Below are 14,288 nucleotides of genomic sequence, written 5' to 3'. Positions count from 1 at the left end.
TTCTTCAGATGAAACACTGCTCTTCCTTTACCCCCCCCCCCCCCCCCATCTCTCCTTCATTTTAGATTTGTTGAAATTCACTTTGTTTCAGTGGATTGGTTTATTTATTAAAAATGTGTTAAATCCACATTTATCTGTTTTTTTCAGCGTTGTTTGATACATACACTGTTTATGTTATGTGTAAGATTTAAATCACATTTCTGCTCAGCTTAGTTGATTTTCTCATTGAAAATTCTTTTTTTTGTACTTTTAACATACATGAGCATCATACGAAAACAACTGGAAAAAAATATTTAGAGATTATTTTCTGTGTGTAATAAGTAAACAGACACTAAGCAGAAGTGTACATTTAAATATCAGTTTAGATTTGAGAGCCTTGTTTTCCATATCGGACCTGTGGGAGTAACATTTCCTTTTTTATACTAATTATTTTTGATACAAAATGTAAAAAAAAAGAGGACAAAGGACTTTAAGTTTGTATTTTTTAGTATTGTTTAAAAAAAATCACTTATTTGTGACTTGTTTCAACCCTACATACAAATGCATAATATTTATTTATTCATTTATTTTGTTGCCAAATGTTTTTGAATTTGTTTGTTATTCAGCATCATAATTGTGGCAAGGAATCCGTTTTAATCACCTTTTATTTAACCAGGTAGGTCAATTGAGAACCAATTCTCATTTAGAATGACGACCTGATAATATTAGCGACCGTACAGAATTTGTAGTTGTATTCATAAAAATGCAAGAGCAACTTCTGCACCAGTACAGTACTAATATTTTCAGTACAGTGTGCTTTCTGCAGTGTTTCTGTACTAATATTTGATGTGATTCCCCAGAGTTCCTGCTGTGCTGAATAAACCCCGTAAATGGACTGTATATTAATTAATTCACACATGGCGAGCAACAGAGTGTGACAGGAGGAGTCCGTCTGGGTTTCAGCCTGGAAAGTCCGGTGGATTCTGAGCAGTACCTGATCCTCCCTGGAGACTGGCACCAGGTGGAGGGAAGGTGGAGAAGCAGGCTGCTCCTCTGATGGAGGACACTCCATCCCACTCTCAGCACTTTGGCAAGTTTAGCAACTTTGTAGTGTTTTAGGGATTTCCACAAAAAAGAAGCACAATATACAAATCCACACATGTTCTTATATCTTTTTACGTTATGAACAAATCATTTTTCCCAAAAACATAAAAACAAATAAAAACAGACCAGCTCAGCTTGTGGAAAATCAGAGGCTTTATTATTGGACGTTTTAAAATGGACACAGCAGTATTCTTTTCTAACACAACACCACTTATCATTTAACTCAATCATACGTGCACTGATTGATAAAAGCTTTAATTCCCTCAACACACACACAGTGCATAGATGACACTGGCAGGAAGACTGATGGATCAGTGGAATATCAGTATTTGTGGCTGTGTGTGTGTGAAATATCAATATCAATGTCTGGCAAGTAGTGTGTGTGTGTGTGTGTGTGTTTGCATTAAATGTGTGCTGGAAAGACTTTCCATCAAAGGGCGGGGGTTCTTCTCAAAAGAGACGTTTTTCATAACTGTGGAAGAGAGAAGAGTCAAACAGAAAAGATCACAAGACCATCCCTGATGAGGCTTCCTGTTACAACAGGTGACCACAAGGAAGGCACAGAAAGAGGAAGCTCGGCTCATGGCCAGACATGAAACTAAGAACTTAAGACAGTGCCTCAGAGGAAGGAATAAGTCACTTTAATATGTGTGTACCTGTGAAGGCTGTGGACTCCACCTTCCAGCTGAGCTGATGTTGTTCTCTTTTCAAATTTTAGATCTCCAGAATACATCATGGCTCTGAGAGGGAGATGAATATAAACAGGTAAAAAAAAAAGAAAGAAAGACAGAAACCCTAACAAAGCTGGTTCCACTACACCAGACAGAGCACATATCCTTTTTGTATTTATTTGAATCATCTGTGCATCATTAGGCCCTGATCCAGGGACTGTAATACATTTATTGTGTTGACCAACTCAATAGTAAAACTAAGAAACTAATGTGGCTGCAATGTTTAGATGCTGTTGTACATTCTAATAATATTGCTTTACAGCATTTAATAACAATATGTGTGCAGTTATGCTAAAAGTTTATTGTTTTATTGTTGACTGTAGTGGGTCTTAGCATCAGGCAAATACAACTTCAGATGAACAACGTGTCTTTATTTATCTCATATTCATCTCTTGTGATGAACTAAAGTACGCTTGTGGAACGCTGAACAACTAACACCATCAGCAGCCAGAACCTTGTAGTTCTGTGGCTGCTCTGTGACCATTCTAACCATCCTTCACCAGTGCCTCTCCTGTATTTGTTTCAGCCTGCCACATCTTTCCTTCACAGTGGCTGCTCCTGTGCTCTTCCATTTCTGCACTACATTTCTGACAGTGGAGACAGTCCAAACCTTTCAGATCATTTCTTGTACCCTTCTTCTAATTTGCAATAATGAATTTTCTTAGTTTTTAGGTCAGTGGTGAGCTGTTTAGAGGTCCTCATGTTTCCACTCTCTAAGAAAGACAAGCACAGCCAGCAGTTACCGATGTTAAACAGCCTTTTTCATCATTGATTCCACCTGTCTTTGTAACTGAAGATCTAACGCGTCAGGTTTTGTGCTGCAACTCGAAATGAATGTGATAACATATGTTAAGATGAAGCTGCTGCTTCAAAAGCTCAGCAAGTGACAAACTGATGCAGTAAGTTCCCTAAGGGGTGCTCAAAGGTTTGCATAACAGAATCTATATTCCTTCCAGGACTCACATAAAAAGCATCAGCAACTAATGTGACTCTTGGTGAAACCTGCTTTAAAGCTATGGCCCAGCTAATCACCGCTTGCAGCTATATTTGTGTTTGTGTTTCTTTACCTGAGCTGTGTGAGGCTTTTGGCTCCGATGTCCTGACAGGAGTGCTGAATCCCAGCTATCAGGTAGGGAACAAACTTGTGGATGGAGCCTTTGTCTTGCACTGCTCCGGAAACACCCTGAGCCACTTTGATCTTATCACTCTCACTGTGAGTGGAGAGGGGGGACAGACACACTCAGCCATTCTGTTGCTCAATGACAGTAATAAACTGTGCACACAAAGATCATGTCATAGAAACAGGTTCTAACAGGGAAAAGCCCCTGAGGCTGCTGTGTTTCTTCACCTAAAGTATCTGGTCTGGGAGCCCAGGTTTTTGTCCATGGCGTCCAAGGAGCCCATGCCGCGGTATTTCTTGAGCCTTATGCCGTCAGAAAAGAAGTATTCACCTGGAGCCTCACTGGTGGCAGCAAGCAGAGAACCCATCATCACTGCACACAGAGAAAACGTCTGTTATAATACTGCAGATGGCGATGAGTCTTAACAGCAACAACAGTATGAGCATCCACACTATCATGTTCTGTCAAATGCGGTGCCCTGGATGGTCTGGGTTTGTAACAGACAATGTGCAAAAAAGAAAAACTGAAAGGGAATTGTTCATGAAATTCATCAGCTTCACTAAAATGGAATGGAAAATCTATGAAATATAAACAGCAGCACTTCAGTAATGGCTTCATGTCAAGTGTCAAATTTTAGCACCATGAAGACGACAGCAGCAAGGATGCAGGAATCAACTAAAGCTGGATCCATACTCCGCGAGACAAAGAACTTTTTCCCCCGTGCAGACGTTACGCCCACAAAATGACGTCACTTTTTGTCTCTGACCGCCCGCTGATCCGCACTCTTGTGCACAGGGTCCGGGCCGAACTTTGTCTTTCAAGGCTGTGCGGCAACCATGCTGTGATTGGTCGGAATTTATTGTGGGCGTGATGAAAGTGGAGAAGCGCAAGAGCCTCTCCAGGTATATAGGTAGGTGTATAAACAGCACTGATTCAACAGATTTAGATAAGACCATACTGGTTTTGCATGATGAGCAATGAATGAAAGAAAGAAAGGCAAGTCAGGGTGATTTGTCACCAATAACTCCAGACAGCCATTCACACATACCAGATGGTGACTGTTATTACCATTCTATATACTCCTACATACCCGGGCATAACAGGCTCGTTAACAATGTCTGTATATCTTTGCTATTGTTACTTTTAATGTCGCATCTTCACAGCTCATCACCGGACAGTTTGAAGTATCGCAGGCACATTGGAACACAGTAGATGTGCAAATGTGGTCATAAAGGCACAAACACTGAATCTTTGCTATTGTTGTTTTAATGTCGCATTTTCACAACTCATCGCCGGACATCTCACGCTGTTGCAGGCACCCTCTCTGTATAATGCCCTCTTGCCATGGCACAAGTCCTTGTGGTGTGTTAAAAAACTCAGTAAAGTCTTTCCTTATAGTTTAGTGGGCGGGCCGTATGAGGAGTTCTGCACACATACGTCTCACGGAGTATGGTACCTCAGTGTGGAAAAGACCTTTTTTATGTATCTCTTACCACCCGTGGAGCGCGTTCTCCGCGCTTTGTCTCGCAGAGTATGGAACAGCCTTAAGCCCCTTCTTGTTCACACAGCCATAGTTTGTAGGCCTAACAGCATTTAGGTGGTTCAATGTCGAGTCTTTTGTCATTATAACATGCATTGTGTTCTAATTGGGTACGATTGCTTCCATTGTTCAACATGTTGCTTTGACAGTGGAGCTAATGATACTGTTTGATTGTCATTATACTCCTTTGCTCTTATTTAAACTTATATGTACCTTATTGGTGTGGACAGCCCTGTGTACTGTACCAAACCATCATCCTTACCTGTGGATGCACCAAGGGCCAGGGCCTTAGCAATGTGCCCAACCGTCTGGATGCCGCCATCAGCGATGACTGGCACACCGAAGCGCCTGGCATACTCCGACACTTTATATACAGCTGTGGCCTGGGGACGACCACACGCCAGCACTGATGGGGTAAGATAAGGTGGGGGGGGGGGGGGGGGGGTCAAAGGAAAAAAGAGACAATGCAGAGGTGATTATCCACATTTTGTCTTTATAAGCGCTGGGTATACATGATCAGACAATTCACCTACAAGGTCTTTAATATGTGTGTTCTCACATTTCTAGGAAAAGATGATTTCTTAGCTGGTCGATCATTTAATGTCCTGACATCAGAACTATGTATGGTTCAAAGTATCAGGAAGTGGCGTCTGATAAAACAGGGTAGGATGTGTCTCTGTTAAATGTGAGAATGAGGAAGTTAAACTTGTCATATCAGCAGAGGGACACCGTACTGCTCAAATGCTCCAACACAACCAAAACAACACATGCTGCATTTGTTCAGCAGCAACAGGGCTAGGAATCAGAAAACAATGACAGCCTTTAAAGAGATCAATTATCTTTCAAAACATTACAAGACAGTAACAAAGTACCAAACCAGTGCCAGCAAAGACGCATCCCAGTTCCTTAAAAAAAAACCCACTGAACTTGTTTTGTTTCCCGTCATCTCAGTGGCACATGGTGACCCCTATCTATCCTCTTGTGTATTTGACAGACATGATTTAATGATATGCCTTATTACATTTGCTGTATTGAGGAACAAACTGTTGAAGCTACAAATACCTAGTTCCGACATGCGTGGACACAGCCTTGAAGCTGCTTAAGTCTCAAATTATTTTCCAAATGATGACAAATGGCACTGTATCTGTACGCAGATGGCACAAAGGCCCAGTCCTTGTCACTGCCATGAGTCACTCACTGACACACACACTGTTGCTGCGTTCATACTGCTTTGTGACAGCTCAGTCCCACTTTCATATCATCAAGTGCATAAGGGCTCTGGTGCAGATTATGTGACAGCATTTTGTGTATTCGAAGTTTGCATAACTGCAGACTTCCCCGAGGAACATGTCCTTAGTTTGAAGCTGTTTGAGTACATATATATGTGATTATCCTGCCCTGCCTCCCTGTCCTCACTGCAGTATTATTGCTATTATAATGTGCTTAATATTTAAAAATATTTATTGCTTTACTTGACTTTTAAAAGTTTGTTAAAATCCTAACAGGGAGTGATCAAGATTTTAATTATTCATTTACTTCATATATTGGCATGAGTTGTTTTGAACCCACGTCCCATCACACATGTTTTAAACTATTGTGAGCCCTTATGAACGCTCAAGGACTGCAGCTGCAAACACAGAATTAGTGAGTACAGATGTATGACATCAGAATCAGAAATACTGTATTAATGCCTGGGGGAAATTACTTCATTAACATAAAAAAAAAATCAGAAGTATGTTTAGTAGAGGCTGCGCAACATTCATTCTGTGTGTGATTAGTGTAAGCAGAGGGACCAGAAAAACCCCAAACCCCAAAGATAAGTTCTCCAAACCCACTACATCTACCGATGCAATGCTTTCCCCATTCAATAAAGCAGACAGTGAGGGGGGGGGCAGGAACCCTGTGTTTGTGGAGCCAATCAGAGCTCAGCACCATTAGTCAGCAAGACAACTTACTGGAGTATCCAGTAACAGTGGCTGAGGTTTTGGGACTGTGGAGCTTTATAGCTGGTGGTACACTGAGGGGAGCTGGACAGACACACACACACTCACACACACCATACAAACACACACCATACAAACACACACCATACAAACAATGGGAAGAATGCACAGAGAGAAAAGGGGTGGGACAAAGGTAGGAAGATGACCAGATGCAAATGACAAAAACAAAGAAAACATGAAGGAAAAAATGAACACGAAGAGCTAATGATTTGAGAAGATGAGATGAAAAAAAAATATTTTTCTTATTTTCCTCACACTACACACAGGCGCTCAAACACACAACAAAAAACAAAAAGGTGAGGCTACCAGGCTTCAGAGATGTCAACACTTATTGCCCCAAAGACAAAGCAAAGAACAACGGTGACCTACATAAGTTAGAAACAGACATCTCTGCCAGGACTGTCTCCACGTTTGAACGGCAGCGACAGTACCCAGATGAAAGGCTCCTGGTTGGCTGATGAGTGCAGGTAGTGTTTGTCACTCACCTTCCTGTGTGATGCAGATGGACCCGCTGCCCATCCCCACTCTCAGACCATCCACTCCTGCATCAATCAGATTCTTAGCCTGAGCTGCAGTCACCACTGCGGCAAACAGGGGGAGACAGAGAGACTATCAAACAACAAAGTACTAACAGCTGAATCAAAGGCATCACGGGAGCTCAGCCAAATGTTTGCACACTGAAATGACTTAGACATCTGATCTCTTTGTCTTTCTATTTTAACTGCACATATACATGTAGGTGTATAGGGAAAGTCTATGTACCATTTCCACCGATGACCTGCACGCTTGGGTACTTTTCTTTAATATATTTAATCATGTTGATCTGGAATATTGAGTTGCCCTGGGAGGAGTCCTGGAAGGAAAGAAGCACACACAACATTATTACTGGTAGATTTTACCAACACGGAAACAAGCAACAAACGATTTCAACGTGATGATGCCATTTTAAATAAAAGGACTGAGCTTCATTACATGTGCTCCTGTCAGTCAGTTCGGGGCTGATGTTTTTAGAGTGAAATAATTCTAACACTGGGATAACATTGCTGTGATAAACAGCAATGGGCAACATAATGGTTTTCAGAGAAAAGGTTATGCTGAAGCATGACTGAACTCTAAACTCATTATCTATTACCTACCAGTACGACCACATCCACCCCGCTTTGCACTAGAAGGTCCAGCCGGTACTTGTCGTCGTTGTGGGTGCCGATTGCAGCGCCACACAGCAGCTGCTTTCGAGAATCTTTGGAGGCCAAAGGGAAGTCTCTGTTCTTCTTTAAGTCTGTGCGGGCTATAATTGACACCAGGGAACCCTCTTCATTCACTATGGGAAGTTTGCCTGAAAGGAACCAGAGACATGAAAAGATATAGCAACGTTTAATGTTGTGCTTTTAAAAAAAAGAAAGGAAAAGGTTATCAGAAAACATTTTGCTCCACCTTTCTTACTCCGCTGAAGGATTTCATTGGCTTCTTTCAGTGTCACCCCAGCAGGGGCAACCACAAGATCCTCGCGCTTTGTCATCACCTGTCAACAGAGGAAAAGATTTTCTACACAGAAGTGAATGTCTCCAGCCTCCTTGTGAAGTCAGGTACACTCAGCTGGGATATTCTGTCCTGTAGGAGAACTGAGGCAATGGTGTTTGAAGAAGAGCTAACAGGATCCTGGCATAAGTCCCTGGGAGTTTATGTGCTGAATTAAAGGGCCATATTTACAACATTGTCTAAGTTCCACAGATATGAATAGACTGTGGCGTCTAAATATATCGATTTCTTCTACAGATTTGGGCGACAGACGGAATTTTGTTGTACAATGTCAATGACAACAAAGAATTTCTTTTTCAAATTCAAGTAAATTACATTTTATTTATATAGCACCTATTACAATCAAAACGTCTCTAGGTGCTTTACAGAAACCCAGAGGCTGAACCCCCCGAGCAAGCAGGCAGTGGCAAAGAAACTCCCCTTTAACAGGAAGAAACCTTGAGCAGGACCCGGCTCACAAGGGGGAACCACCTTGCTGCTGTTAACCGTCACACATTATGAAGACCCTGAAGCATGTGGTCCAGGGTCAGGACCAGGAGCACATGCTATTGGTAGATGTAGTCTGCCACAAGCTTCTCCTGTCACATGCAAAAATACACAAACAGAAGTGGACACCAGCTAAAATAGAGGTAGTTTATGGAGGTCCACATCCACTGTAGGAACTGAGAAGTGGCTTAGAAGGCACACAGACCATAGCCATTACTAAAATGGAAGGAAACTCACCTCACTCAGTGGCAAGTCGTGGTCCTCTTCCTTCAGGAAATCAATGTCTCTAGAAGAAATGATTCCCACCAGCTTGCCGCCCATTTTCCCGCTATCTGTGATGGGGATACCACAAAAGCCATGGCGTGCCTTTGCCTGGAAGACATCCCTCACCCGCTCGTTTGGACTCATAACCACAGGGTCTGTGATGAAGCCCTGCTCATAGCGCTGGATTGAGGATGAAAAGGACGGAGGTAAGGAAAAACAAGGGTTGGGATAAGGATAAGGAAAGGAAGCATGAAGGGAAAAACAGATGGGAAGCTAAGCAGGTGGTTCTACTGGATCTATACACACAGACTCACTGCAGAAACAAGGATGTTAAACATGCACACAAAGAAAATATGTTCAAAAGGATGGATAATCAAAAAGAAACAATTCCTGAGTGGCATCTGTCTTTTCACACTTCCCTTATGGGACACATGGGTCAAACCATTCCATTATATATACATGACAATGGGTAATATAACCTCGCTAAATATTTTTAAATAGGCATGCAGAGGTTGCTGCAGGTCCAACAATATTTGCACACATAACCAGCAGAGGCTGACCTCTGGTGGAGTGTTCTTTCCACTGCAACACATGATCTCAATACAACAACGTATTCATCAGTTTTACACAGAGCTGCTATAGAGGGCCAAAAAATAGTTTGGATGGAGGCCTGAAAATGAATACCTAGAAAATATGGAACTGCATAACAGATATAACCTGCTACTGTAATGAAAAAAACATCACAAACTTGAGTGTCAAAGACAGAATGCTCAACCTTACCTTGACTTTCCGGACTTCATTAGCCTGGAACTCTGGAGTGCAGTTGTGGTGGATGAAACCAATGCCACCTGTTAGCTGGAAGGAGAAACTCAATTGTGTATCACTAGCAACATATAATACAATGAATGGAACAACAGAAGAAAACGGCATCTGTGTATCATACTCACTGCCATAGCAATGGCCATGTTGGCCTCTGAGACCGTGTCCATGGGAGAGGAGACGAGGGGGGTTTTCATGGTGATTTGTTTGGTGAGCGCTGATGTCAAGTCCTGGACAAGAGACATAGTATTGCTCAACCTATGGGAAATAACTACACCTAAGTTTTCACTCAGTCCAAATGCAAAATCCCTTCTACAGTGTCATGTGCACTCCAAGTTTTAAAAATGGCAGCTATAAAAATAACTGTCACTAAAGCCGATAAGGACTGAGAACCATGTCTTTAATGTACTTTACATGGCACTAATATGAATACACAAAAATGTTAGCAGTCAATTTATGAGTATTATTTATATTATAAATATTTAAATAATGAATACATGATAATTATTTATATGTAGCAGTGAGTTCAGCCCTCTGAAGAGCTCATAGGGCCTCCAGTTATAGCTATAGTAGGTAAGACAAAAGCCACAGCTAGAGCAGGCTCTGTTCAACCTTTAGTCATAGCTATGCTGGTATAGGCCTATAGTGAAGGACTTTGACATGACCTTCTGAGCAGCAGCACCCCCCCCCCCCCCCCCTCAGGCCGACCCTCATATTTATAATCCAGTACGTCATATCCTTAACCGAGCGTCCTCTCTCCCATAGTTTTGTGCTTCTCTCTCTCTGTATCTTTCTGCAGGTCTCTGCTTCTTGAGCTGCATGTAGACCTGCAGTCCAGTGCAGTGCAGTTATCCAACAGTATAACAGCTGCAATGTAAGTAAATACAATACCTAGTTTTTCAGTCTAATAACAAGCAGCCATGTTGTCCTCTGTACTGTGTGCTGAATGCAGCATGTTTGTTCCTCTCTATCTCCCCTATCCTTCTTTTCTTATCAACCTTTACCCAGCCAAACATCAGCATCTTCACCATCACTTCATGTGCTCCCATTTCAAACTCAGTCCACAACATCAGTTTTATTCTGGTATTGCACGTTGTCTTTGGTCTGAACTCACCACTTGGTCAGCTGTGAAGTCGATGTAGCCCGGCAGGATAAGGAAGTCACTGAAATGAAAAAGTATTAATAGTTAGGGCAGGGAAAAATTACATTTCATATTACACAACCTCAAACAACAATGTTTTAAAATTGACACTAAATCGACACCAAACACGTAAAAATTATATTATAAATTAAGGAGAAGACAGAGAATGAATACACTGATATATGTTGTACAGCTCAAGGTGCAAAGTCATTCTTTACCAGCTTAATATTTGGTTCAGAAATACGTAAACGATAAGGCATTCAAAGAATGTCCAAAAATTGCTTGTGAATCTTCAGAGGGTGTCATGTTTCAGCAGAGTGTAAAGCATCCGTGCAGCACATGAGACAGTGAGGCCCACGTGGAAACAGACAGACACAGTATGTGTTCTGACTGACTATCAGACATGATTGCACTGATACATATTTCTTTCGTATTTGCAGCTGTCTCCTGGCAGGACACAAACAGCCAGGATGCCAGGACAAAGGTCCATGTTCATGTTTCAGCTTTCCTTTTTTTCTTTAACCGCTTGTCCGTGTAGGTTGTCTGTTTTAATGCCTACTGTAGTGTTTTGAACTAAACTAAAACATTATATTTTGGCTTGATACACAACATAAATCACAACATCTCGACCCCACAAAAACAAAACTAAATCAGTACAGTATTTATAAATCTTGAAAAGACAACCAGGACTGCATCCAGGGGTTGTAACGACTTTGTAGGCCTGCAACTATTTGAGAGAAGATTAATGTATCCTCAACAAATTAATCCACTACTATTATTTAAGCCCAGCTGCAGGCCACATATCTGCTTCTTACAGGAGGCCATCCATACATCTTTACTTCTTTGAATTTCATAAATGGGATTTAAGCCAACTACCTTACAGAATCAAGTCTGACCACATCACTGGCTTTCATTTGCCCAAAGCACATCTTCCTTAAATCCTCAAGCATAACCTGCAGGCTCTAATGGTTTGATACGGATGTTGAAAATTCTTGTGAAATTCTCCCACACGTGGATGTTAGTCTTAGACTGAGTAACACCCAGTGTCAGGTTTTGTGAAATGCACCAGTTTGTAAAACAAGTACATAACAGCAAGAGCACAGGAGCAGCAGATCTCTTTTTTTAGCTTTGACCTAATTCCAATGCCTCAATGATGCTTTTAAGAAGGATGGTCAATGATGGTTTTATTTTGTTTACATACCAACTCTAACAGACTTAACAGCAAAAGGAGTTATCCGTTGTCAGAATCTCAATTCCAGCTTGTGTTATACACTCACTTCTTCCCCCTCTAGTGTTTACAGAGAATGGTATCCCATCCACTTATGGAAGACGCATGTTTTATGACCTACACTGCAGCCAGCCACTAGGAGGGAAATCCAGATGTTTGGCCTTAAGTTTGAGGAGCTGTCCAACCTGGTACTAGGGCCAGTAAAGTGGGCAGTGAGTGTAGTAAGAGAACATAATACAATGCTCAAAAAACAAAGGGAACACTAAAATAACACCTCCTTCATCTCAATTAATGAAACATTCTAGTGTCTTCATTTATTACATAGTGGAATACGTTGAGGACAAAATAACATAAAAATGATCAATGTAAATTTACATTGATCATTTTTATGTTATTTTGTCCTCAACGTATTCCACTATGTAATGAATGAAGATTTGTGGAATATTTCATTCAATGAGATCTAGGAGGTGTTATTTTAGTGTTCCCTTTATTTTTTCAAGAAAAACAAAAACATGTTGACAATACTAACTACCCCCATGTTTCAACAGCTTACGGATCTATTTTTTGGGCATTTGCTTACAGACCTCTTCAGGGCCCTAGGTGAGACTAGGGTGGAACGACCCCCCCCTTTTTTCTCCTGACCGCTCCATCATAAGTTGCTGCAGTGTTTTCTGTGCTGATGGTTAATTACTGGGCTCTGACATTAGAAGGTAGGTTGTTGTGAGAAGTTTAACTTACAGGAAATTATTTAATACGTTACTTATTTGTGGCCAACAGGGAAAATGCTGATTACTGGGTATGATCCAGTTGTTTTTTTTTTAACCCTTTTTCAAGGAGATTATTTATATGATTTTATGTTATACAGTTTTAACCGACTTATTAGATATACATCTAGATAATAGGGAAATAGTTAATATTTCTAAGAGTTATGAGATTAAAAATGAAGAAGATAATAGAATACAAAGCCCACCCAAGTGTTTCAACTGGGCTGGAGTCTGGACTTTGACTAGACCATTCTAAAACCTTGATTCTCTTATTTTTCAGTCATTCTGGTGTAGAGCTGCTGCTGTGCTTTGGATCATTGTCCTGTTGTATGTCCAGTTAGGACCAAGCTTCAAGTGTCAGACAGATGTCCTCACATGTGTCTCTAGAACACTCTGGTATACAGAGGAGTTCATGGCAGCAGTGACTCAGTGGTAGAGCAGGGTTGTCCAATAACCGGAAGGTCGGCGGTTTGACCCCAGCTCCTCCCTAGTCATTGTTGTGTGTCCTTGGGTATCGGTGGTCGGAGAGGCCGTAGGCGCACCTTGGCAGCCACGTCTCCGTCAGTCTCCCCCTGGGGAGCTGTGGCTACCACTGGTAGCTTACCACTGCCACTGTGTGAATGTGGTGTGAAAGAATAATGCATCTCAATGCAAGTGCTTTGAGTGCCTGCCCAAAAGTGCAATATAAGACCAATTACCAGTTATTATTATGGTCCACTCAGTGACTGCAAGGTGTCCAGGGCCTGTAGTAGAAGTCATCAGTCCTCCACCACCGTGCTTGACAATGAGGTTTTGTGTTTTTCCAGATTGTGTTTTTTTGCTAAATAACAATAAAGGCAGTGAATTATAGGTTACTGTTCATCTAAGGTTGTTCGGAGGTTTTAAGACAAGGGTCTGTCTGCCTGTTAATGTGAGATCTTAAAACATGGCAAAACATGTTAGGTGAACATAAGCTAGCACTTTTCTAGAGTCATGCTTGAATTTTGGTATTCCACTAGTGATTATCCCCCAGACATGTGGAACTGATGTGCTGACAGTTTCTGAATGACTGGTACAGGCTCCACTAATGTCACAGTACAACAGAAGCACGTGTTTACTTGTATGTGAGGCCGTCTCCTCCGTTGAACAGCTGCTGTCCCGTCAGCCCGTCCTCGGGGACGTAACCGGTCTGCCCGCTGATCAGGTAGTCCGCCATGACGTCAAAACGGTCCTCACCAGTGTTCTGTCCAGTCTTCGAATATTAACAGTTCACATTAACTAGCTGCTAAGGCGACAGGAGAACACAAAAACAACCAAAACAAGCACTGGGCCAGAAACAGACCACGGAACTTTCTTCCTGCTAAGTTGTCTCCTTCCTGCTCAGTTCACTGTCCGAGCCACGTCCCGCCTCGTCTCTGAGGAGCCGGGAGGATTCCGTCCGCCTGGGTGTCTGTAGACCGCCTCGACCTGAACAGACGAGCTCGGTATCGGAGTGAGCTGCCTTAAAACATGTAAGTGCCACCTGCTCATGTGCTCTGTGCAGCTCCCCTGGACGCGTGTATCATCCTCCAGCGTGACAGCGTTTCCGAT

The 14,288-nt window shown here is 42.0% G+C and overlaps 1 protein-coding gene across 2 annotated transcripts; it reads right to left on the bottom strand.

The window, feature by feature from the left end:
* Positions 1-1,218: 1,218 nt before the first annotated feature.
* Positions 1,219-14,288, bottom strand: impdh2 (IMP (inosine 5'-monophosphate) dehydrogenase 2). 2 transcript variants are annotated; one of them, XM_028410195.1, is made up of 15 exons: positions 13,817-14,288; positions 10,701-10,749; positions 9,715-9,816; positions 9,548-9,622; positions 8,741-8,947; positions 7,913-8,000; positions 7,615-7,814; positions 7,241-7,331; positions 6,964-7,059; positions 6,431-6,502; positions 4,738-4,881; positions 3,163-3,307; positions 2,882-3,025; positions 1,740-1,823; positions 1,219-1,555 (listed from the first exon to the last, which is right to left on the bottom strand). In XM_028410195.1, exons 1-15 carry the CDS (start codon positions 13,912-13,914, stop codon positions 1,534-1,536), a joined length of 1,617 nt encoding a protein of 538 aa, XP_028265996.1. In that variant the 5' UTR covers positions 13,915-14,288; the 3' UTR covers positions 1,219-1,533. The 2 variants fall into 2 exon arrangements, with proteins under 2 accessions (XP_028265996.1, XP_028265997.1); XM_028410196.1 differs by lacking the exon at positions 6,431-6,502.

This window comes from Parambassis ranga, chromosome 7 (assembly GCF_900634625.1).
Source record: "Parambassis ranga chromosome 7, fParRan2.1, whole genome shotgun sequence".
Classification (NCBI taxonomy): domain Eukaryota; kingdom Metazoa; phylum Chordata; class Actinopteri; family Ambassidae; genus Parambassis; species Parambassis ranga.
This window is presented reverse-complemented; position numbering and strand designations above follow the sequence as displayed.

Bases quoted from the DNA above. Each gene is read 5' to 3' on its own strand.
- impdh2 (XM_028410195.1), bottom strand. From the start codon at position 13,914: ATGGCGGACTACCTGATCAGCGGGCAGACCGGTTACGTCCCCGAGGAC. The intron at 9,817-10,700 runs GTGAGTTCAGAC...TCTCTTGTCCAG, and splicing joins ACTTCACAGCTGACCAAGTG to GACTTGACATCAGCGCTCAC. The intron at 1,556-1,739 runs GTACACACATAT...TCTCTTCCACAG, and splicing joins GGAGTCCACAGCCTTCACAG to TTATGAAAAACGTCTCTTTT.